The sequence below is a fragment of the Zingiber officinale genome, chromosome 8B, assembly GCF_018446385.1.
Source record: "Zingiber officinale cultivar Zhangliang chromosome 8B, Zo_v1.1, whole genome shotgun sequence".
NCBI lineage: Eukaryota > Viridiplantae > Streptophyta > Magnoliopsida > Zingiberales > Zingiberaceae > Zingiber > Zingiber officinale.
The window spans coordinates 13,383,925-13,406,051 of NC_056001.1; the positions used below are offsets into that span (position 1 = coordinate 13,383,925).

At 34.8% G+C, this 22,127-nt stretch overlaps 3 protein-coding genes across 5 annotated transcripts; 2 read left to right on the top strand and 1 right to left on the bottom strand.

The window, feature by feature from the left end:
* Positions 1-454: 454 nt before the first annotated feature.
* LOC122017759 (F-box protein At5g67140-like) lies at positions 455-5,664 on the top strand. Its single transcript, XM_042575449.1, has 5 exons — positions 455-694; positions 765-911; positions 1,920-2,055; positions 2,908-3,006; positions 5,302-5,664. Exons 1-5 carry the CDS (start codon positions 606-608, stop codon positions 5,506-5,508), a joined length of 678 nt encoding a protein of 225 aa, XP_042431383.1. The 5' UTR covers positions 455-605; the 3' UTR covers positions 5,509-5,664.
* Positions 5,665-5,829: 165 nt separating this feature from the next.
* On the bottom strand, positions 5,830-10,487 carry LOC122015259 (putative chloride channel-like protein CLC-g). Its single transcript, XM_042572051.1, has 7 exons — positions 10,167-10,487; positions 9,483-9,683; positions 9,219-9,396; positions 8,586-8,848; positions 7,830-8,099; positions 6,599-7,727; positions 5,830-6,432 (listed from the first exon to the last, which is right to left on the bottom strand). Exons 1-7 carry the CDS (start codon positions 10,349-10,351, stop codon positions 6,286-6,288), a joined length of 2,373 nt encoding a protein of 790 aa, XP_042427985.1. The 5' UTR covers positions 10,352-10,487; the 3' UTR covers positions 5,830-6,285.
* Positions 10,488-16,048: 5,561 nt separating this feature from the next.
* LOC122017190 (probable ATP synthase 24 kDa subunit, mitochondrial) lies at positions 16,049-21,893 on the top strand. Of its 3 annotated transcripts, XM_042574732.1 has the most exons (8): positions 16,060-16,196; positions 16,296-16,328; positions 17,137-17,239; positions 17,333-17,477; positions 18,363-18,473; positions 20,806-20,952; positions 21,367-21,489; positions 21,668-21,893. In XM_042574732.1, exons 1-8 carry the CDS (start codon positions 16,158-16,160, stop codon positions 21,729-21,731), a joined length of 765 nt encoding a protein of 254 aa, XP_042430666.1. In that variant the 5' UTR covers positions 16,060-16,157; the 3' UTR covers positions 21,732-21,893. The 3 variants fall into 3 exon arrangements, with proteins under 3 accessions (XP_042430667.1, XP_042430668.1, XP_042430666.1); XM_042574733.1 differs by lacking the exon at positions 16,296-16,328 and having other exon boundaries at positions 16,049-16,196; XM_042574734.1 differs by lacking the exon at positions 18,363-18,473 and having other exon boundaries at positions 16,050-16,196.
* Positions 21,894-22,127: the final 234 nt, after the last annotated feature.

Here is a 22,127-nt window from a genome sequence, read left to right on the forward strand (position 1 = left end):
TAGTCATCCTACATGCTACATCCCGTCTGTGATAATAGTAAACTTAAATTAGATTAAACAAGTAAATGCATGGGGAAAAGCCTTTAACGATTAAATTTTTTAAGAAAAGTATTATGAAGAGGCATTTACATTTTTTTTAAATATAATTTAAGTATTCAAAATTCCAGTGGTAGATGATCTACCTTTTAATTCATTTATTGGATAAATTTCAAGCACATATTTAGAAGCCATCACATTTACAATTCGAACCTTATTATTTCTCTTATGGCTTTATCGTTGAGAGAAGGCATTTTTAAAGATTATATATATTAGTAATAATTGATTATATGGGCAACTTTGGGTAATTATCATATGTGAGGGGTTCATATGATAAAATGTCTTCCGGACGATTCCAAATTTTCTACAGAGTTCACGTGGCTCTTCTCCTACTCGTACCTAACTCACGGATGGCTGCATGCTCGTGGACCAACGACGATGCCTCCAATCAAATCGCTACTCTAATCGTTCGTTATGACGGTGTTGTCAGGATGAGGCGGAAGTACAAACAGCGAAGAGGCGTCGGACACTTTCCCGTTTAAACTTCTCGACACCGAAGGCCGGTGACGATGGAGACGGAGTTGGAGATAGAGCGGCTTCCGGTGGACTTACTCGCCCACATCTTCTCCTTCATCCTTTCCTTCAAGGATTTGGCACAGTAAGCACTCCTGGAGCCCTAGTTACGTGATGTTGGTTTGACTTGATGGGTTTGATTTGGGATTTGGAAGGGCGAGCGGGGTGTGCTGGAAGTGGCGGCGAGGGGTGAAGGAGTCTCTTTCGAGGAAGGAGCGTCTCAGCTTTGCCGGATGGAAGGTGGACGACGAGTCGGCCGCCAGGGTGGTGCGGGCCGCCTACAATATCAAGGAGCTGGATATGTATCTACTTCTCTTCTCTTTTTTTCCCCTTCTTGTTCCCTTTTCTTGATTTGTTTCAATTGTTTTCTCCACTTTTTTGTGATGCTCTTTTACTCACGAGGCTAAAGCATTGCCTTTTGTAGTCTCGTATGAGATTCTTGTGCTTGAAAATGCTGATTTTTTTGTTCTCAAATTGATCAGTAACGTGGATGAAGGGATCAAGTTTGGTCTTATTCAAAAACGTCTACATATCAAGGAGCTGGATATGCATCTACTTTTCTAGTTTCTATCGTATTTTCCCTCTTCTATATCTGGTGCTGTTTATGCATGAGCTCAAACTAATGACTTCTCTAGTTTCGTAATCGATGCTTGTGTTGAATAAAAATGATGATTTTGGTCTCAAATTGATCAGTAACGCAGGTTGAAGAGAAGTAGTTATTTGGATGTCAGTTTTAAAACGCCTACAATTCGAAGGGGCTGAAAATGTATCCTATTCTCCTTCTTTAACCACCCACCCATGACCCACCCCCTCCGTTTTTCTTGCTTTGCTTCGATTTTTTTTCTCACTGTCATGGTGCTGTTTACATACAAGGTCAAAATATGCCTTTGTCTAGTTGATGCATTCTTATACATAAAATTGCTGATTTAGATCTCAAATTGATCAATAACGAGGTTGAAGAGATCAGGTAGTTATTTTGATCTCATTTCAAAATGCCTACAATATCAAGGAGCTGGATTTGTATCTTGTTCTCTCTTTCTTCCCCATTTATTGCCTTGTTTCACTGGTTTTCCCTCTGTTATTGTGTTGTTTATGCGAAGGTCAAGGTACTTCTTTTTGTAGTTTCTTAATTCAGTTTTGTGCTTAAAAGTTACTGATTTTGGTCTCAAATTGACTAGTGACGAGGTTGAAGAGATCAAATAGTCATTTTGATCTCATTTAACTAATTTGTTTTTCATGTAGGTATTTGACAGTCTTCTATCTTTTTTTCACCTTTTGATTTGATCAAAGCTGTAATTCCTTTGGTGTAGATCAAGGAGCTGTTGGGGTTGCCAAATAACTGATGAAGGGTTATACAAGATTTCGCTGACAAAATGCGTCGGTAATCTATTATCGATATCAATGTGGGGCATGGCTGGAATTACTGACAGAGGAGTAATTCAACTGGTAGTACTATATTATGCTTACTGTAATATGGCATTGGCTATGAGTATCAACTTTTCAAAGTTCAAACTTACCTTAAACCATCTGTCTTGTGATATTTGGCATAGTTGTATGCTTAATGAGTTGGTTGAGAAGGCTATAAAAACCTGTACTATTTACTTCGTTCGGAGAGTTAGGTTGATAGAATAACCTAGTGCATATATGGAATCCTTTTAGGATCAAAATATTTATGTAATTGAACCATATACTCTCGTTGGGGAAGAGTAGCACTGGAAGAACTGAGTCAATTTTGAATGGTTCTTATAATCTATGGTTCTTTATTTTCCTGTCATCCCATTTTTAGTTAAATTTTCTTTGCTCCTCATGTTTCTTCTCTACATCATGATAAGTTAAATCTCTTATTGAAATCTTCTATTGTGCTCTCTCAGAATGAGAAGACGTCTAGAAAATTTTGACAAATTTTTTATAATCAAACTAATGAGAATCAGCCTTAGTATCAAACACTAAGGGATCCTTCTTTTCATAAATTGTTCTACTATGATAAAAGAAACTGATCAGAGTCAAATCAGCACTAGCAAGTAGCTTTATTTAATAAAGAAAACAAATGCATGTGCCACTTAAGTTGGAGTTAACAACTAATTATTGTGCTCCCTAGTTCTGATACATGAGTTATCTCAGGAAGCTATACTTTACATCCTTGTCTATCTGAGTATATTTATGCTGCATCCAATTTTTGAGTCTGTATTCTTTAAAATTACATGCTATGAACTTGTAGTACCTTGCAAATAGTATATATTGTGATTTTTTTTCCCTCTATATTTGTACTTTCATTATACTACTATTCACTTTGTTCAGGTGACTCAAGCTAATTCCTTACAGCACCTGAATGTTGGGGGTACATTTATTACAGATGAATCCTTGTATGCAATCGCAAATAGTTGCCCCCAAATCAAGGTACTTTGACAAGTTCTCAATGTGTAATTTTTTAAAGTCCTTTCTTCTATTCCCTCACAAGAGTCTACTTATTTGGATGAAAGACATAAGCGATAGAGCTCAGGCGTTTGGTTCTTTCTTAGGAATAGAAATTGGAATGAAAATCCTAGTATTATGGAATGTAAATGAATATGAGAACATGGAGAAAAAAAGTACAGCCCGGTGCACGAAGCTCCCGCTATGCGGGGTCCTGGGGAATTATCCATTGTATGCAGCCTTACCTGCTTTTTGCAAGAAGTTGTTTCCAGGATTCAAACTCGTGACTTTTTGGTCACATGGCAATAATTTAACCGTTGCGCCAAGGCTCTCCTTCAATATGAGCATGGATATCACTATTAAAAGTAATGTTTGGTTAGTTGAATATTTTCTATCGAAATAAATCAAAATTTCCTTTTTTACCCTTAAAGGAAAATAAGAGAAAAAATTAGATATGAGAGAAAAATATGATGAGAGAGAATAATGAGAGAGAAAGTGTGATGAGAGAGAAAGTGTGATGGGAAAGAATGAAGAGAGGGGAAGTGTGATGAGAGAATGAGGAAAAAAAGTGTAATGGGAGAGAGCATGATGATAGAAGATGAGAGAGAAAATATGATGAGAAAAAGTATGATAGGAGAAGATGAAGAGAGAGAAAGTGTAATGAGAAAAAATAAGGAGAGAGTCTGATGGGAAAGATTGAGGAGAGAGAAAGTATGATGAAAGAGAAAACGTGATGAGAGAAAAAGTGTGATGAGAAAAAAAAAAAAGAGAATTCGAGATTGATGAGAGAGAAAGTGTGTTAAGAAAAAAGGGAGAGAGTGTGATAGGAGAGATTGAGGAGAGAGAAAGTGTGATGAGAAAAAAAAAGTGTGATGAGAGAGATTGAGATGAGAGAAAGTGTGATGGAAAAGATTAAGGAGAGAGAAAGTGTGTGATAAAATAAGGAGAGAGAATAAGGAGAGAGAAAGTGATATGAAATAAAAATTAAATAAATATATTTTGATATTTGATATTAAGGGGGGAATTTTAATTTTAGGTCAAGGGTATTTTTGGAATAAGAAAATATTTTGATTGTTGAAAATAGAGTAATGACTCATTAAAGGGGGACATGGGAATGAGTCATTACCCAATTATAAGGATTCATTCCCTTATTTGTATTTTCATTCATATAATCCAAACATTAACAATGGCAATCAATGATTGCTATTCCTATTCCCCACTTTTATTCACCTAAATCAAACGCACCCTCAATGTGTAAGAGCATCTCCAATGCAAGCTTTGTCAATGGTTTGTAAAATTTAAAAACCTCATTAAAAAAGCTTTTATGATTGTGTAGGTGAGGTTTGAGATTTTTAATTCAAGAGCAAATTTGAGTTTTCAAACCTGCTTTTTCTTTTGAAGGTGGAGCCAATAATTAATGTACATGATTGACCCTTTTTAAATAATTTAAAAATAAATTATTTGATGAGCTAATTATAATGTTTCAGTTTATAAATAATTAGTAATAATTAAAATTATATTTTTTTTTCTTTTAAAAATAAATATATTTAAGATAAGTTAAAAAAATATATAAATGACTATAATTAAATTGAATTTATAAAATAATTAAATATTAAATAAAATGATAAATTCTATTAAATTATAAATTTATTAATTGTTAATTATAAATAAATTAAATTAAAGATTATAATTAATTAAAATGTCAAATGAAAATTATATAAAGATATTAAATGAAAAAAATTGTATGTAGATTTTTTTTTTTAATTGTGGAGAGAATAGTAAATTTGTATTTAAATTGATGTAATATGCATAGAGCCATGCATGTGGAGAGAATTAAAAAAAAAACTCACTCAACCCCATATAACTAGGTGAGTTTCATTTCCATTTCCATTTCCATTCTACCTTCCTATCAAACTTATATCCATAGTTATTCCCATCATTTAACCAAACGTCATCTTAATGATTGAGAATGTTTCAATAAGTTTTTATAATGTTGATGTCGCATGTTAAAATTTTAAAAAAAAAACTTATTCAAAATTTTAACGATTGGAGATGCCCTAAAACTCTTTCGCTCTTTTCCTTCCTATCTTCCACACTAGTAATCGGACCCTATATTTCGCTGGGTAACTTGTAGCTTAAGTTTTTTCTCTTAGCGTTCAACCCTAATGTGATTATGCTATAATCTAATTCTTGTTCATCCTATTCCATCTATTACTTGTATACAACAACATATAAATTAGGTGATTTACTGCAAGCTAATCTTTGGCCCTACAATTGCAGACTATCATTCTATGGAGCTGCCGCCATGTCACAGAGAATGGCCTCAAGAAGCTCGTCGATAAGTGTTGTAAACTCAAATCGATCAATGTTTGGGACATGAAGGTTCCTGTGGATTGTTTTTTGAGATTGCTTGCCATCAACCCTACTTTGGAGTTAAAACCTCTCACTCAGCATCTGGGTGTTGGAAGGATTTGGCCAGCATCATAAACAAGATTGATTGGTTGCTCTATTTAAGCAAGTGTGTGTACAAACTTTTATATTAAAATTCATACAGTTGACGGTATGCAAATGAAATAATAATTAAGGGTGTAAATTGACTCTCCATTTTATGTTGTTTATACATGTAAGGAGTTAATTCTTCAAGTGCATTAATCTTATAGTGCAACTAGAAAGTTTAAAAGTTTCTAGTTTAAAAGTATCTCTTAGAAAAAGCAATGTGAAACCCTAATTATTTATCAAAATGTACCATCAAAGGATTTATTCTTTGTAAAATAACAAGGGAAAACCACAAGGAATATTGCAAGAATATGACAGGAAGTCTCTGCTAAGTATTTAACTGTGAGCATGATATTTTACAATAAATTAACATAGTTTACACTAATACTTTGAAACTCGAAACCCTAAACCTTAATCAATTGGCCAAATTGATTATAAAAATAAACACCACATCTCATTCTTCCATGACCTTCATTGGGGATGCAATTAATTTCTAGGAGAGGAGCTATTAATTTCTTTGGAAGCAATCTTGCACTTCACCCAATATATACACTTAATGCATCTCTGGGTAAGACTGTTTCAACAAATTCAGAATCAAATTGTTCCTACCGGTATCGCAAGCTGTAGGGAAGGAACTTAACAGAACTTACTGGCCAAAAATATAAACAAAATTCATACGAAGCTGATTTCATCCTATATAAAGCAATTGTATCAGAAAGCTAAATGATGAATTCCCAATCAAAATAACATTGAGTTTCAGTTCAGCTGTCATTTCTTGAACAAACTAAGATCACTAGAATTCAATTTTCTAAACCATAATTTCTTCCAGCTGCTCCTGCATAGGAAAGGATGCAATCCAAGTATATGCTCGGGCATGAAATCGTGCCTCGTTAATATGCCAACTACAGGTGCCCTCTGCATAGTTCAGAAAAACAATGTCATGAAGCCATACAATTAACTGAAAGGATTTGCTTATTTTAAAAGATAACTGAGTTAAAAGAGAAAAAGAAAAAGAAAAAAAGTTGTAGAGTAAGTAGATTTGACTTATATACAGAAACATCATGCAGCTGAAGTTTCATACCGAAGAGGACTTGGGGATAACCAAGAGATGTCTCAGACCAACTTCTCGAAAAAGAATCAGAGCTTTCGCCAAAGACATCGTCTCAACAACAGTGTAAGGCGAAGTGTTTGTGAATGGGTGTAAATCAACATACATATTCATCTCTTCAGCAGTCAACTCAATGCCTTCAATAAATTCATGCTTGCCAGATCCACGTTTGGCAAAATCATCAGCTGAGAGTTGTATTGAAGCTTCGGAACCTGCAACTCTGCGGGTACAAACAAATTGTTTCTTCTTCAACAGAACAAGTAGATGCGAACGAAGAATCAGACCGAAAAGAACAGGTGTATCAGACAGAGGAGGCTCGTCTATCACAGGGAAGCCATGATGTCCAGTGCTCTTCAGCACATGGAATATGTTGCTAACCTTTTCAATCCCATTGAATATCTGCAAAGGACCACTAACCACATCACCAACTGTAAGATGTCTCATGTAAGGCTCGGCATGAGATTCAAGATAAGGGAGCCCCTTCAATTTCACAATCAAATCATAGACATCAGAATTAAAAGCATCAGCTACAGTCTTGGATATAAGCAAAACCAGCATGACCAGGGGAAGAAGTAGAAGGTTGTTGGTTAATTCTAGCATAATTACACAGACTGAAACAGTCATTCTCATTGAACCAGCTAGAAGGGAAGCAGAACCGAGGACAGCAAAGAGACCATGGTTAAGAGTCGAATGGGAACCCATAAGCATACCTACAAGGCGTCCAAAAGTTGCACCGCATAAAATAACTGGCACAAAAAGACCAGAAGGAACTGCCAGACCATAACTGATAATTCCAAGAAAATAGGAGGTGACAAAGAACAATAATACTGAAGATTTCTGGAAAACATTGTCTGTGCCAGCACTGTAGAGGTTTCTGATTGTATCGTCATTGGTGTTGAAAAATAAACTAGCCAAATCATTATAGTGGTCAGGCGCACACTGAAACTTCTTGAAATTACCAGATCTTCCTATTGATGGACAAGCTTCGGATAACCCAGCCGGGCAAGGTTTACAAGACGCAAGCCAAGGTAATCCAAATAGGCAACAGGAGGTGAATATGGAAACTGAAGCAGCAAGAAAAAATTTGTATCCATGGCCTTTCCTGAAAATGAAAGTTTGAATATGCTCTTAAAAAATCGTTGTAGGAAATCTTTGCGACACAAGTAGAGTTACACGTTCAAATCTAAGAAGCGAGAATACATACTTGTGAATAAAATTGTAGACTTTAAGAACCTTATCCAGCACAAAATTGTAGAAGCTTCCCAACATTCCACCTATTACTCCTAAAACAATGACTGGAGGTAGATCAACAAGGTGATAAGACACATCAGCAGAAGTGACATCGAACATGATAAGTCCGCCCTTCCCAAATAAGCCACATTTACCACTTCTACAAATATCAATCAATGCCCTGAGCACAACCGCGACCACTGCTGTAGTGAAGAATGCTCTCCATAGCAATGCACTTCGCCACCTTCAAAGGCAAGTAAATTCATATCAAGAGATATTATTTGAGATTAAATGACTTCAGAATAATAAGTAAAAGGCATATGGTGGAGCTATATCACTCTCCAGTATAGAGCACTTTTTACCATGACTAATGTGCCCAAACTTTTCAACATAAACTCCAGTATGCTCTCAAAGACTCAAACTCAGATTTAATATTCTTCCCATAACTATGCCATTCGACAAAATGAAATATCAATCCGCAATAGTCAGTTTGCAGAGACCATATGATACAATTACAATCATCATACACAAACCTCAACTTATTTGTACCAAGTTCTCACCTGATGTCAAAGTAATCTTACAGTATCCATTGACTACAATACCATTGAGAGAGAAAAAAAAAAACAACTTTGCAGCTTCCTAGTGGGAAACTATGAATGCAATCTTTATTTTATAGAATACACAGAGAAAAATAATGGTTGCATCAGGAAGATATCAAGAAGTATGATACCATGAGGAGACACATTCCAATGCAAAAAGAACACCACCAACTGGTGCACGAAAAGCAGCAGCAATTCCAGCACCAGCTCCGCAGGTTACTAAATCCCGCCGATCTCTGTCATTCTTGAAGTACCTCAACCATCTCCAGGTTAGGTTGTACTTCCGAGATCCTCCTTGCCCGAGTATGGATGCAATGCAGGAACTTGTATGAACTAACGGACCAGCCTTGCCCACATGAAGAGATGAGGACACCGCAGCAATGGAACCTACCACCTGTTGATTCATTAAAGTCAGATCATCATCTTCAAGACACTATACGGGCAATGGTTTTTCTTTTTTCTGTATAATTCGAACGATTGGAAAATGCTTTTGCATAGACATACAAAAAATGAGCCAATCAGATTAAGACATTAAGTACTTGTTGAGTGTTCTTATTTTGTACAAAAGAAGAAGAAGAAGAAAACTCGTTGTTCAATCTGTCCTGCCGATCAGATATGCTCCACAGATGAGTGGAGTAAAAGCAGTTTAGCATTTAGAAAAAAGAAAGAAGCCAAGTTCATTTACTTCACCCCCATTATAGACTGGACAGTGAATAGAATAATAGGAAACTTTTTTCAATGCAGAAGAAGTCCAAAAACCTCACCTTCACACACAACGTCTTCAATGAGAAAATTTGAGGAGCATCGACACCGTTCAGGTATGCCTTCACTTCAGGAATTCCAGATCCAGCTGCCGCTGGCGAGATGAAGATGGTGATGGCCGAAGCAAACATGAGGAGCACAAAATTTGACCCCGCGAACACCGCAAATGCCCATCCATACCTGCTCCAGCCAATTGAAACATCAACCAACAAAATAAGCAAGAAACAAGAGAAGTGTCTGTTCTATTTGCCAGAACACGACCGTACTTGCTGGCAAGCATCATATTGGAGGTAATCACGAACTTGACACCAGCGATGTTCTCGACGGCAAGGTTGTTGAAAAATCCAACAGCGCCGGACAGGGCGCCGACGAGGAAGCACAGAGTCCACTTGAGGATGACGTATTGCACGATGTGCACCGGCTCCCGGCTACGCCAATCCTGCTTGAGGAAGTCATTCTCGATCAACCTGCAACTTCTCCTCTTTCAGATCTCCGATTCCGTGTTGCCACAACCCAAATTTCACAAAAGAAAAAAAAAAAAGTTCGTATTTTGCTCAGGCAACAATCTTAAACTGGGGCTCGGAGAAAGATAAAATTCGATATTTCAATTCTGCTGTCAAAGTCAAAGATGGAGAAAGAAATGAAAACATCCATGCTTTTTCACCCTAAAATTCTCAGACACACACACACACACAAAAACCGTGCTTTAATCATCCTACAATTTCAAAGCCGTGAAAAGATGGGGGAAAACATCCATTAATCTTCCTACAATTTTAGATACATTAATAAGCAGCAGGAGAAGCAGGCGACAAAATTCCAAACTTTTCATTCCGTACTTGCACAGAAGGGGGGATCCGGCCTTTAATCATTCCGAAACCCCAAATCGAACAAACGAGATGGAAACAAATCAGCCTTCCACAATCTCAAGGAGAAATAGAGTGAGAGAGTACTCGTAGTCGAGGCTTTCTATGGGGCAGAGTTTGGAGCCGATGATCGCGAGCTGAGAGGTGGTGTTGGAGGCCATGCGGCGAATGCGGGAGGCGCGATGCTCATCGAGTTGCGAGTCGCCGGAGAGGAGGGACGACTCCAGATCGCCGCCGCCGCCGCCGCCGCCGCCGTCGTACTCGGCTTCCATCGGCAAACGCTACCTTCCACTGGCCGTCGCAGTCGACCAAGTAAATGGGGAAGTTGTTTGATGTTTGTGCATTCCCTTTGCTTTATTAATAGAGAAGGAGAAGATCCAGACAGATGGATTCGATTGACTCCTTGACCGAAATAATTACTAGCGACGAGATGGAACGAACACGCAGGAACAGAATGCCTTAAAAAAAAACCAAAAAAAAAATTGATAATTAAACGATTTTTTTTTTTTTGCAGGGAAACCTAATTTTCTGTATTATAAATTAGCACTGATGATGTGAAACGTAATAGAGACGTGCAAGATATGGACACGATCACACGACCTGACCAATCGTGCTGGCCTAGTGGCTAGTGCAGTTCTAATATTACACATCATTTATCGACACATTTATTTGTTTTTCTCAACAATTTCACTCATTCAAGTCCTCTGAAATAATCAAAATAATATATTTTATAATTGATCTCATCTATCTTTCTGCTAAATGATAACAATATATAAAATATAGACTGCAGATTAAATTGTATATTGATCCAGTGGAGCAGGAAAAGCGCGATAAAAATTTTTATCGCATACCCATTTCGTTCAGCATAATTAAATTATCGATATTGGAGCGAAACTAGATGACATTGATTGGGATGGGGCAGGCGACCTCACTCGCAGAGGGGTCAGCGGGTCTTGTTCTGGGACATATGCTCATTAGGGGATAGATCATTTATATTTATATTTATATTTATAATTAAATTATGATCTTAGTTGAACTATAATTAATTATGATCGCTTTATAATTCATTATCTCTTAATTTTAAATTATAATTTGGATTGGGACGGATGACCAAAGACCGTTCAAAAATCGTCAACGATGAACAAATGGTCAGGTAGTCTGGCGTCGAGTGAGGGATGACCTCCGAGTGACCTCCTGTCACAATTTAATCGTAATTATAAATGATTCATTTCCTGATATACTCATTACACATGGTGCGAAGGTTGCATGTGGTGCTGTATAGAGATATAAATAATGATACCTCATGAAACTTATAATTCCAAGTTAATCCTTTGGATTTCGCCCTACTCTTTAATACATTGGTTAATAAAGATCTTAAGCTGTTGATTATGGATCGCTAAGATCTAATGATAATGCCAGCCGTCTGAATTAATATCACGTGCATTGTCTATAGACAGTTCGTCTTTGCTAATACTTTTCTAGAACGCATGTGGGCCGTGAAATATTAGTTTACATGATAGAGAAATTCATTTTAACCATTGATATTTATCTCTTTTTTCAAAATAGCTTTTTAGATTTTAAAATCATCAAAATATGCATGAGTTTTTTTTTTTGAGTAGTTACTTTTAATTATTTTAATTATTATTGTTATTAAATTTTATCTGTTGGATTAGGTCACAAACAACTCAATAAAGTTTTTAATTTGGAAGTATTTAAAAAGTTAATGGTGAATTAGGGAATGTGACATTAAATGACTTTAAAATTTGAGAGGATTTTGAAAATAGATAAATATATGGAGCATAGTGAAAATTTTCCTGTATTAAACAACTGTGAGGAGAGTTGGGAAGCTAGAGGAAACATTAATTTTTGATGTGGCATGCTACAATTATTTTATTCATTTGAAATAATTTAAAATTAGTGTGATTTTTAAATAAATTTAAATATCAATGGACCACGGCAGTTTGAATCCGTAGCATTTAAATTACTAAAAATATATTAGCCTGATTTAGATATCATTTATTTTTTTTATGAAATTTAGTAATAGAGATAAAAAAAAAAGGAAAATAAGAGGGGATTAAGCTTTGGAAAATTGTTTTAAAAATATTTTTAATGTTTTATGTAACCAAAAATTATAGCCAATATATATTTTTTAATTAATATAAAATTTTCTGTAATAATAAAAAATTAAAAAAATCTTAGAAAAAACCACAAGTTCTTCATTTTATTAATAAATTATTATTTATCTTTTAAATTTTTTTCTCTTGTTTATATATATTAATCCATTTAGGAAGATAAAAGAATTATTTTAGGAAAGATAAAAAAATAATTTACTATTTTTCCATAAAAAATTCTTCTAATAATCCTGAACTTAATTTTTATAAAAAATTACGTGTTGAACTTTTATATTTACAGGCCAAAGTTTTGGTACATGAAAATCAAAATATATATATTTTATTCGATACAAAAAAATCCACCGTGATAGTGAGATAAATTGAAAAAGGTTATTCATGGTGCATTTGCTTTTGTATTTTTAATAAATTTCTCTGTTTTGTTACTGGAAAAATCTATAACATAACTTATGTATAGAGGACAATTTTTTTTCCTCCACATAAGATACATATTCTATTAACACAGGATGCCATTAAAATTTTTTTATTATTATATGTATATTTTGATTTATAACATTAATGATAATATTTGAAACAATAAGCGTTCAAAATCAAATCAAACCAAACTAATCAAAACTCATCAATTGAGCTTTTTTAACAAACTAACTAAACTTTTCAATAAAAATCAAATAAATCGAATAAAAAAATTGAAATAACCGATATTTTCAGCCATGATGATATTGTGGGAGATTTATATATTAGTTACAAATTTATAGGTTCACTTACTTAGAAATTTATCTATTAATTTTTTTATTTTGGTTTGTTTGATTTATTTAGTTTAATCGAATAAGGGATTTTAAAATCGAAACCTAGAAAGGAAAATTAAAATTTTAAAATAACTAAATCAAGTTTTTAAATTCAATCGATTTGTTCAGTTTAATCGAACTTTTATTTATCTCTACTACTTCATGTCCTCTTCTTCATCAATGTCCCAGGAGTATGAATTGAGTTTAGATGTTTAATAGGGATATCATCTTTTAAGTGAGAGAGATTTGATACAATAGTTGTCTATCTTATTCTGTTTCACCAAATACTTATTTGAACTCTTTTACTTGATTCAACTATCTTTGATACACCGAACTAATGAATTCTTATAAAGTTTGTTTGGATGAAATAATAGAACTCCAACATAGGATATTAGAATTGAATAGGCGTCGAAACAATTGGGCTTTGTTTGGGCCTCACACACTTACCAATTTGGGGTGATTCTAACTATGAGTTGAACATGGATTTTTAATGTGGATATCATCCTTCAAGTGAGGGAGATTTGACACTCTAGTTTTATCCATCAATCTATCTCACGGGTACTTATTCGAAAATTATATTTGTAAGTTAAAGAAAGAGGTAAGAATGGGTTGCCCATATCAAATATATACAAGGAAATTCCTACTTAAGGGGAAAAAAGAAACTTGCTTTGTTATCAGTTATTTCAAGTGAGAATGAAGATCTTTCAAAGAGATCATTAAAGAATGGAAAAAATATTTTACAAGAAGAGAAAGGCAGTAAATGTTACTAGCATAATTGACGAAACAAGTGTTTTAAATTGCAATGGTACTCAATGAAAATGAACATGCGAATTAAATGCATGGAGCCATAGGAATATTCAACAGGGTCAATAGCAAAGAATGTTTCATTATAATTTGGTTTCCTACATGGTGGGTTAATAAAAAGAGTTTATAAGCTTAGATAAGTGTTGTTATTGACTTGTGCTTATGCATTTTAGGTTAATAGTGGAGAGCCATTTAGTTCTCTCATACACGTAGGCTATGACAATTGATATTAGAGTATATTTAATCCCAGATTTGGTAAGATGTTGGAAAGGATAACAAAACCACCATTGGACCCCACGTACATACCAATTTGGGATGATTCTAGCTGTGAGTTGAACTTAGATCCTTAACAGGGATATCACCCTTTGAGGGAGATTTGACACATTAGTTTTGTCCATCTTTCTCTATCTCACCAGATACTTATTCGAACTTTTTTACTAGATTAACTATCTCTGCTATACTGAACTAACGAATTCTTATATTGTTTGCTTGGACGAGGTAATAGGACTCTAAAATAGGATATTAGAATTGAATAGGCGTTGGGAACTATTAGAAATGGTGGATAAAAACATAGCCGGCGGAAATCAAACTAATGCCCACATGTCCAAGGGAAACCGTGGCGGTGGAGGACTGATTGCATACCCACAAGATTCTTGCAAGACGCGGCTATGCACTTTGTATGAAAGGAATGGACAATGCCGATTTAGAAGTGACTGTCATTTTACTCATGGCGCCGTTGAAGCTGTCTCACCTTGCGTTACCAGACCAAATGATATTGATGGTACCAAGCTATCCATATAGAGACAGGTGCAATTTAATCCACTAATATTATAACTCCTTGCCCTATTGAGAATATCTTATATTTATCATAATTATTTTATACGAATAGCTGAGGTGGTAAATAGATAGAGATTTACTATTTAAAATTAAGAGGTCCGTCGGGATCATATTCGCCATCGTCCAGTAGCTCCGGTCTCCCAGGTCAAGCTCACCCCCGATCAAGAACCGAGGAACGACGGGGTCTCCGAGGACTTCATCATGGAAAGGAACAACGATCGCAACGTCGTTGCGAAATGCAAAGCGATCCAGAGCGCCATATCCGAAGGTAAAAAGTTTCAATTTTTTTTTTCCCGTTTGGTTTTAGTTTGATGTGGCATTACCAGCCCTGTTTTTTCCTACTGCATTCGCTTTAGGTAAAGATAGAGTTTCTTTTTGCCCCTTTTTTTGCTCTCCATAATTCTTTGTTTTTTTTTTTCAAAAAGTCTTTTGCTGCTTTCTTGTGCAAATTCCTCTTTCTGTTTCTTCTCTTTCAATGAAAGACTTGCGAAATTTCGTGAGAAAAAACTTTTTCCTTTACCTTCCTTTGGGAATACTGCGGAAAACTTCATGATTGTTCATGGATCCGCCTGGTTACTTGCAAAAAGTGATTATGCTGCCTACGTTTTAAGATTTGCTCGCTTCAGGGATGTGTTGTTCATTGAATTAAGACAGACATGTCCCTTACGTTTGAGTATTTGCAGTTCTTTATCCGCTGAACTTCTTTCTTCTTTTTGAATTTGATGAAAGCTTTACTTGATCTTCTTGTTGATGATTCTAACTGGGCATCGTTTAAAAGGCATATCAAATGAGGTAAAAATTATGGGAAGTAGAAGATTAATTATGGCAAAAATTATGATCAGTCAGAAGATTAATTAATTTGATGGTTTTAATGGCCTAACTTGCAACGATCAAAATTTTGAGTTCAACTTTGTGAGTGGTTTTTGTTTTTTGAAACTTGCAATGGCCTAAAAAATATTCATGTCATTTTTTGCTATAATATTTTTAAAATTAGTGTAAATTATTTATTTTATTAACTTTAGATAATTATTTTTCATTATATGCTATTAGATATCCTATTTTTTTTTATTTTTTTTTTATTTTTCTCTCAAAATATTTACTTTTCATTAATAAATTAAATGACATTTTTCATATTTAGAGAATGTATTTTATTTTTAAAATTTAGATAAATATTATTTTTTAAAAAAAATTAGATAATGAGTAAGATAGTTGATATAATTTTCTTAAAGTAAATTATAAAATTTATAATAAATCCCGTGTTAAAAAAAATTGATATGGATAATCTAACGGAGCAAATCGAATATTGCCCCCAAATCGGCTCAATGCAGTCGACCGGATCACAATTAGTCGATTTAATCCGCTACTGGGCCGGATATTCTAATCTTCAACCGTGCGATGCTGATGCAACGGTAGTAGATATCAACCCAGTAGCGTGTTAATCTCGCTGAGGCTGACGGGAAGGTGCAGATCACAGAGGGAATTCGTGCAAAAACGAAGCCGGACTGCTAATTACTGCAGCCGACATGGCGTTGGTTCCTCGTCTCCTTTCTCGATCCCGACAGGTGCACCATTTTATCCTTTCTTTCGTTCTCGTTAACCATCACGATCGGGATTCCTCCGTCTCAAAAACCCTAATATGCATTCTTCGATATGGCCTCCAGATCCGTTGGAGAGGGCAGATATCGTCCGATCTGGTGATAGTCGCTGTCTCCGATGTTTTCTCAGAGTTATTTTTTATTTTTAAAATCATTTATGTGGCTATGGTTTTTGGGCTTTGATCGTTCGACATCTCGAAACGCCAGTTACAAGCTATCTGCGAGCACCTCTATACTATTTCTGACTAGTCCTTGATTTCGACTTTTCTAAAGTGTAGGATTGGGGTGGAAACAATAGCGATTAGGTACTCATTTGGATGCGATATTGTTGCAGATTGTCTCAGGAAGATCAATTTACGTACTTGGAAATTTAGTTTGAGGTTCTAGAATTTGAGTCTATACAGATTGATGTTTTAGTAAAACGGAGGGTGACAAAACTTCCAAACCGTGGTGTGATGTGACATTATCATCATTTTCTCCCTACTATTTGGCTTGGCTGCCTCCGTTGAGTTTTATGAAAGAGTGATATTGACTAATGTGACAGTAAAGACAATATCAGGATCCTTGTGCTGTGAAAAATGGCCTCATGGATCATGGCTTGGTCACGCCAGCAAATTTGGCTGCATACTGACGCTTCTCTTACGTGCCAAATGCCTATGGCTTTTATTACTTATATCTCGGAAGCAGGACAACTATAAATTGCATGTTAGTTTGTCAAGTCAGTTACTCCAAATGCATATGTTTAGAGTTGGAGTTACCAGCTCCAATAGTCTGTGTCAATAATTTTTCCAGTTTGGTGCTGGCTGCTTAGCTATCATTCTATATCAAGATACAAATTGCACAAGTTTTTACAAATTTTATAATTTTTTATGATTGTAGACTTGTAGTTACTAATTTTATTTTGCAGTTATATGCTGGTCAGATAATTTTGCAGCATGATCATGTTATGGCAGTTCGATCCTTTGCAAAAGAAGCTTCACCTTCTAATCTTCCACCCCTGAAAGGAGATGGTGAGATCCTTAGGTTGGGTTTTGGCTGATAACTATAAGTTTATTGTTTAAATCCATCTCGTAGCTTATTATATCAATTTCTTGTGTTTGAAGAAATATTGAAGAACATCTTTTATGAGGTCAAAAACAAATATGAAACTGCATTCGGTGTCCTTCGTAAGGAAAAAATTACTATTGATCCTGATGATCTGGCCGCTGTTTCCCAATATGCAAAAGTCATAAAGACCATAAGGGAAAAGTAAGTTTCTTTTCCCTTTTGAAGTGCTATTGTGTATGTATTATATTTTTATCCTGCATCTATGCAAAGCCATGATATATTTTTTTCTCTTGATTTTTGTTGTGCTTTATTCTGTAATCTGATCAGAAATCTAGAAGTTTTTTTACGTGAGGCATTTCACAAGATTCTTAGATTTCAGATGCTTTTAAGGATTTTTTTATTAGCTAATTTAATAGTTTGGTTTCTAGAGTCTTCCTGGTCATTTCGTTTATGTGTTTCTTTCCGGTATACCAAGGAATCTTGTACATTTTATTGTAACTATTCTTATGCCAGTATCAATATTTTAGGATGCTGTGACTTGTGAACTCCTGCAGTGCAACCTCCAATATTCTAGCTATGCCAACAATCAGTACTAATTTGCAAGTACTGCAGGATGTGAGACTTGTGACAAATTTCTCTGTAGCTCACCTTGCTTCTTGGCTATGGTAACTGTCAGATATATGTCTCAATTAGGACAAATTTTCTATAAAAGCATGGCAGTGCTTTCTGTTGAATGGCAATTTGTTGCATCATTTCCTTCAACATGGAACCAACTAATTATACTTAAAAAACAACTTGAATGTTATAAATTGAAAGGTTTTAGTTAATTGCTCGGACTTTATAATATTTTTCCTGTATATCGAAAATGAGAATTAGGGATTCTATCTAAACTACCTTCAACACTTGGTTTTACATGTTCATTCTGTTGTAACCTATAAATCCATCTGAATTGAGTCCTTCACAATGTAATGTTGCTGCATAAGATTTCTTGTATTTTGTTATTCTTGTGTTCATGATTTATTTGTTACCATATGTTCTTGCGTAATAACTTGACAATTTGTAACTTGACAATTTGTTATCCTGCAGAGCTGATCTACTATCAGAATCTCAGAAAATTAAATACATAATCGATCAACAGACACAAGACATTCCCGATGCTAGAACATACCTGTTGACGTTACAGGAGATAAGGATCAAGTATATAGTAGTTTTGGACCTCTCTCTCTCCCTCTCTCTCATTGCTAATAATATGATATTTGAAGGGGTGCCTCTAAAGTTGTTGCCGTGTGACCTAGAGGTCACGGGTTCGAGTCTCAAAAATAGCCTCGTGTAAAGCAGGAAAACATTGTATACAATAGATCATTCTCTGGGACCTCACATTGGTGGGAGCTTTGTGCATCTAGCTGCCCTTTTAATAATATGATATTTATTTCATGTTTTAATCTTTATATATATGTTTGGTTCTCATAATCATATTGGTATTAATGTTTGTACTTCTTATGTGTAGCAATTAAATCTAGAAATGCTTTTTACATAGGGAAATGTTGAGAATTTTTTTGTGCTTTTTTATCTCACAGGTTCCTGAGAAATTAAGTTTAACTTCAAAAACTATTGTTTAATAAGATAAGTACTAACTAAATGAATTCAATATTGATGATGCATTAAGTACCATTTTAATCATTCAACTTTTATGCAAGATATATGTAGATTGCATTGCTTTAACAAACAATATATGGTGAGTGTTAAGTTTTACCCTGCAGTAGGTACTTGATATGATGAAATTGATACTGTGAGGGATAATTGCATAGCTAATTCTATTGATGGTTGCTGAAAATCTCTGTAATTAATAGTTCAAAAGGCATACTGACTGTTGCCTATATGCACTCTATTCTTTATACATCAAATTAATAGGAAATATATCCATTTTTATAGTCACCTATTCGGTATGGGAAAAACACCTCGAGCAACATTTATGTTTGCCAACAACAACTTCTATTTTCTTATTTTGAAATTATTTTTTTCATGCTTATATTAGCAAATGGAGCATTGCTTTTAGATGAAAGGTTGGGACCAAGTTGATAACAAGATCTTTCTTTTCATGCTATTTTTGAATTTTGAAAATACAGGAGCAAAATTTGTGGTTTTTAAAGATGATTATATATATATATATATATAAAGCTAAAAAATAAAGTATTAGATAACTTCATTACTAAGGGGGCGTTTGGTTTAGGGGAATAGGAGTGGAGAATGAGAATGAGAATCATTGATTGTCATTGTTAATGTTTGGATTATAGGAATAGGAATACAAATAAGGGAATGAATCCTTGAAATTGGGCAATGACTCATTCCCATGTACCTCCCCTTCAATGAGTCATTACCCTATTTTCATCAATCAAAATATTTCTTTATTCCAAAAATACCCTTGACTTAAAACTAAAATTTTCTCCCTTAATATCAAATATCAAAATATATTTATTTATTTTTTCTTTCATATCACTTCTCTCTCCTTGTTCCCTCTCATCATATTTTCTCTCTCATCATTTTATCACACACTTTCCCTCTCCTTAATCTCTCCTATTACACTCTCCTCCCTCTTTTTTTCTCATTACACTTTCTCTCTCATCATACTTTCTCTCTCCTCAATCTCTCCCATCACACTTTTTTTTTTCTTTTTTTCTCATCACACTTTTCTCTCCTCAATGTCTCTTGTCACACTCTCTCCTTTTTTTCCTCAACACACTTTCTCTTTCATCATATTTTCTCTCTCCTCAATCTCTCCCATCACACTCACTGTTCTTTTTTTTCTCATCACATTTTCTCTCTCATCATACTTTCTCTTTCACCATACTTTCTCTCTCCTCAATCTCTCTCATCACACACTCTCTCCTCTTTTTTCTCATTACATTTTCTCTCTCTTCATTCTCTCTCATCATACTTTCTCTCACATCGTATTTTCTCTCTCATCTTCTCTCATCATGCTCTCTCCTATCACACTCTCTTTTCTCATTTTCTCTCATCACACTTTCTCTCTCTTCATTCTCTCTCATCACACTTTCTCTCTCATCATACTTTCTCTCTCATCATTTTCTTTCATCATATTTTTCTCTCACATCTAATTTTTTCTCTTATTTTCCTTTAAGGGTAAAAAAGGAAATTTTGATTTATTCCGATAGAAAATATGCAACTAACCAAACATTGCTTTTAAGAGTGATATCCATGCTCATACTCATTCCCATTCCACAATACAATGATTCTCATTCCGATTTCTATTCCTAGGAAAGAACCAAACGTCCCCTAAGTAAACTTTTTTCCTTGTATGCTTCCATTCTGGATTGTATTGTAATCAAGATACAGAACCCAGGAGAGGTAGCAGGAGAGTTGCTGTATGGTTGTTCTGACTATGCAATAGTTTATTGGTTGCACTGCTTCATTTTTATACATGTAATTGTTTGTAGAATGAAATTCTACTTTTATTTCATGTCACATCACTTCATTCTTACTACTATGATACTACAATTTGCTTTCGCAGGAATGGCCTTACAGATGATCTTGGTGCCGAGGCTTTGATGATGAAAGCTTTGGAGAAGGTTGAGAAAGAGATTAAAAAGTCACTTCTCAGATCTGACAAGAAGAACATGGCCCTTCTTTTGGCTGAGTTTGACAACATCAACAAAAAGTTGGTGGATATCTCTACTATTTTGATAGTGGCTTTCGGTTTTTCTCGACAAATTTGTTTCTTGTTTCTGCATATCAACGATGTGCCTGTTTTTAATGGTTTCAAATTTGTTAATTTGACTTGCCCTTGCAGTAAAAAATATCTACTCATTACTACCGACAGTATAGTTTGATACTGTCAAATTCTATCCTATCAAAAGAAAACTGCAGCATAGAGTTGCAAGCTTCCTTTGGCATTTAACTTGTCTTCTTATCATCATTGTGACTTGTAACGCCAAAGTTACATTTCTAATCTACCCATTGATCTAACTTTCAGATTAAATCTATTTACAAGCCGAAGATTGATAGTTTTCTGCATACATTGATAGGCAAAAACCAGTGTATTAACAATCTTGATTTCTTAAACGTGAATTAGGCTAGGGATTAGGAAGGAAGACCTTCCCAAGTATGAAGAACAGTTGGAACTTAAAATCGCCAAAGAGGATTTGGAAGGTCTGAAGAAGGATGCTCTGGAAGCAATGGAAATCCAGCTTAAGAGGTCTACCTTCTCTCTCACTGTAACTTAAATAAGACGAGCAATTCTTCTTGTCATGTTAGTTAGTCTTTTGGAATATTTTTAGAAATAGTTTTGTGCTTACTTGTCAAGTACTACAAAGTGAGTGAGGTAGTTGAATTAGTTTTTAATATGCACTGATGATAACTCGAAACTCTTTCAGGGAGGAATTCAAGGACGAGGAGATGGTTGATGTCAAATCGCTAGATATTAGAAACTTCATATAAGATGGAGTTTCTAATATTATTTCCTAAATCCTGAAGTGGGCCTTCTTTTCTCTCTTAGTAATGTTTTAATCTGCTAGGGAACAATAATGTTCCGACATGCATTATTTGGACAATTCCTTATTTCATCCTAATAATACTAACCACATGAGTGAGCTTTGATTTCTTCGGTTGTTTCACAGTTCATATTGGTGAGAAAATAGGTTATCGAACTACCAGTTACCGGTCTTGGCACAATAAATCAGGCAACTATTTAGGAAAATTTATTGATTTATGAAATTGTGAGACTTTGCAGTATTAGAGTTAAAATTTGAGAAACAAGATTAATGACCATAAACTGTCCTTGTGGGAGACCAAGAGGTTTGTTTACAAGGGAATTTTACTTGTTATAGGAAATAG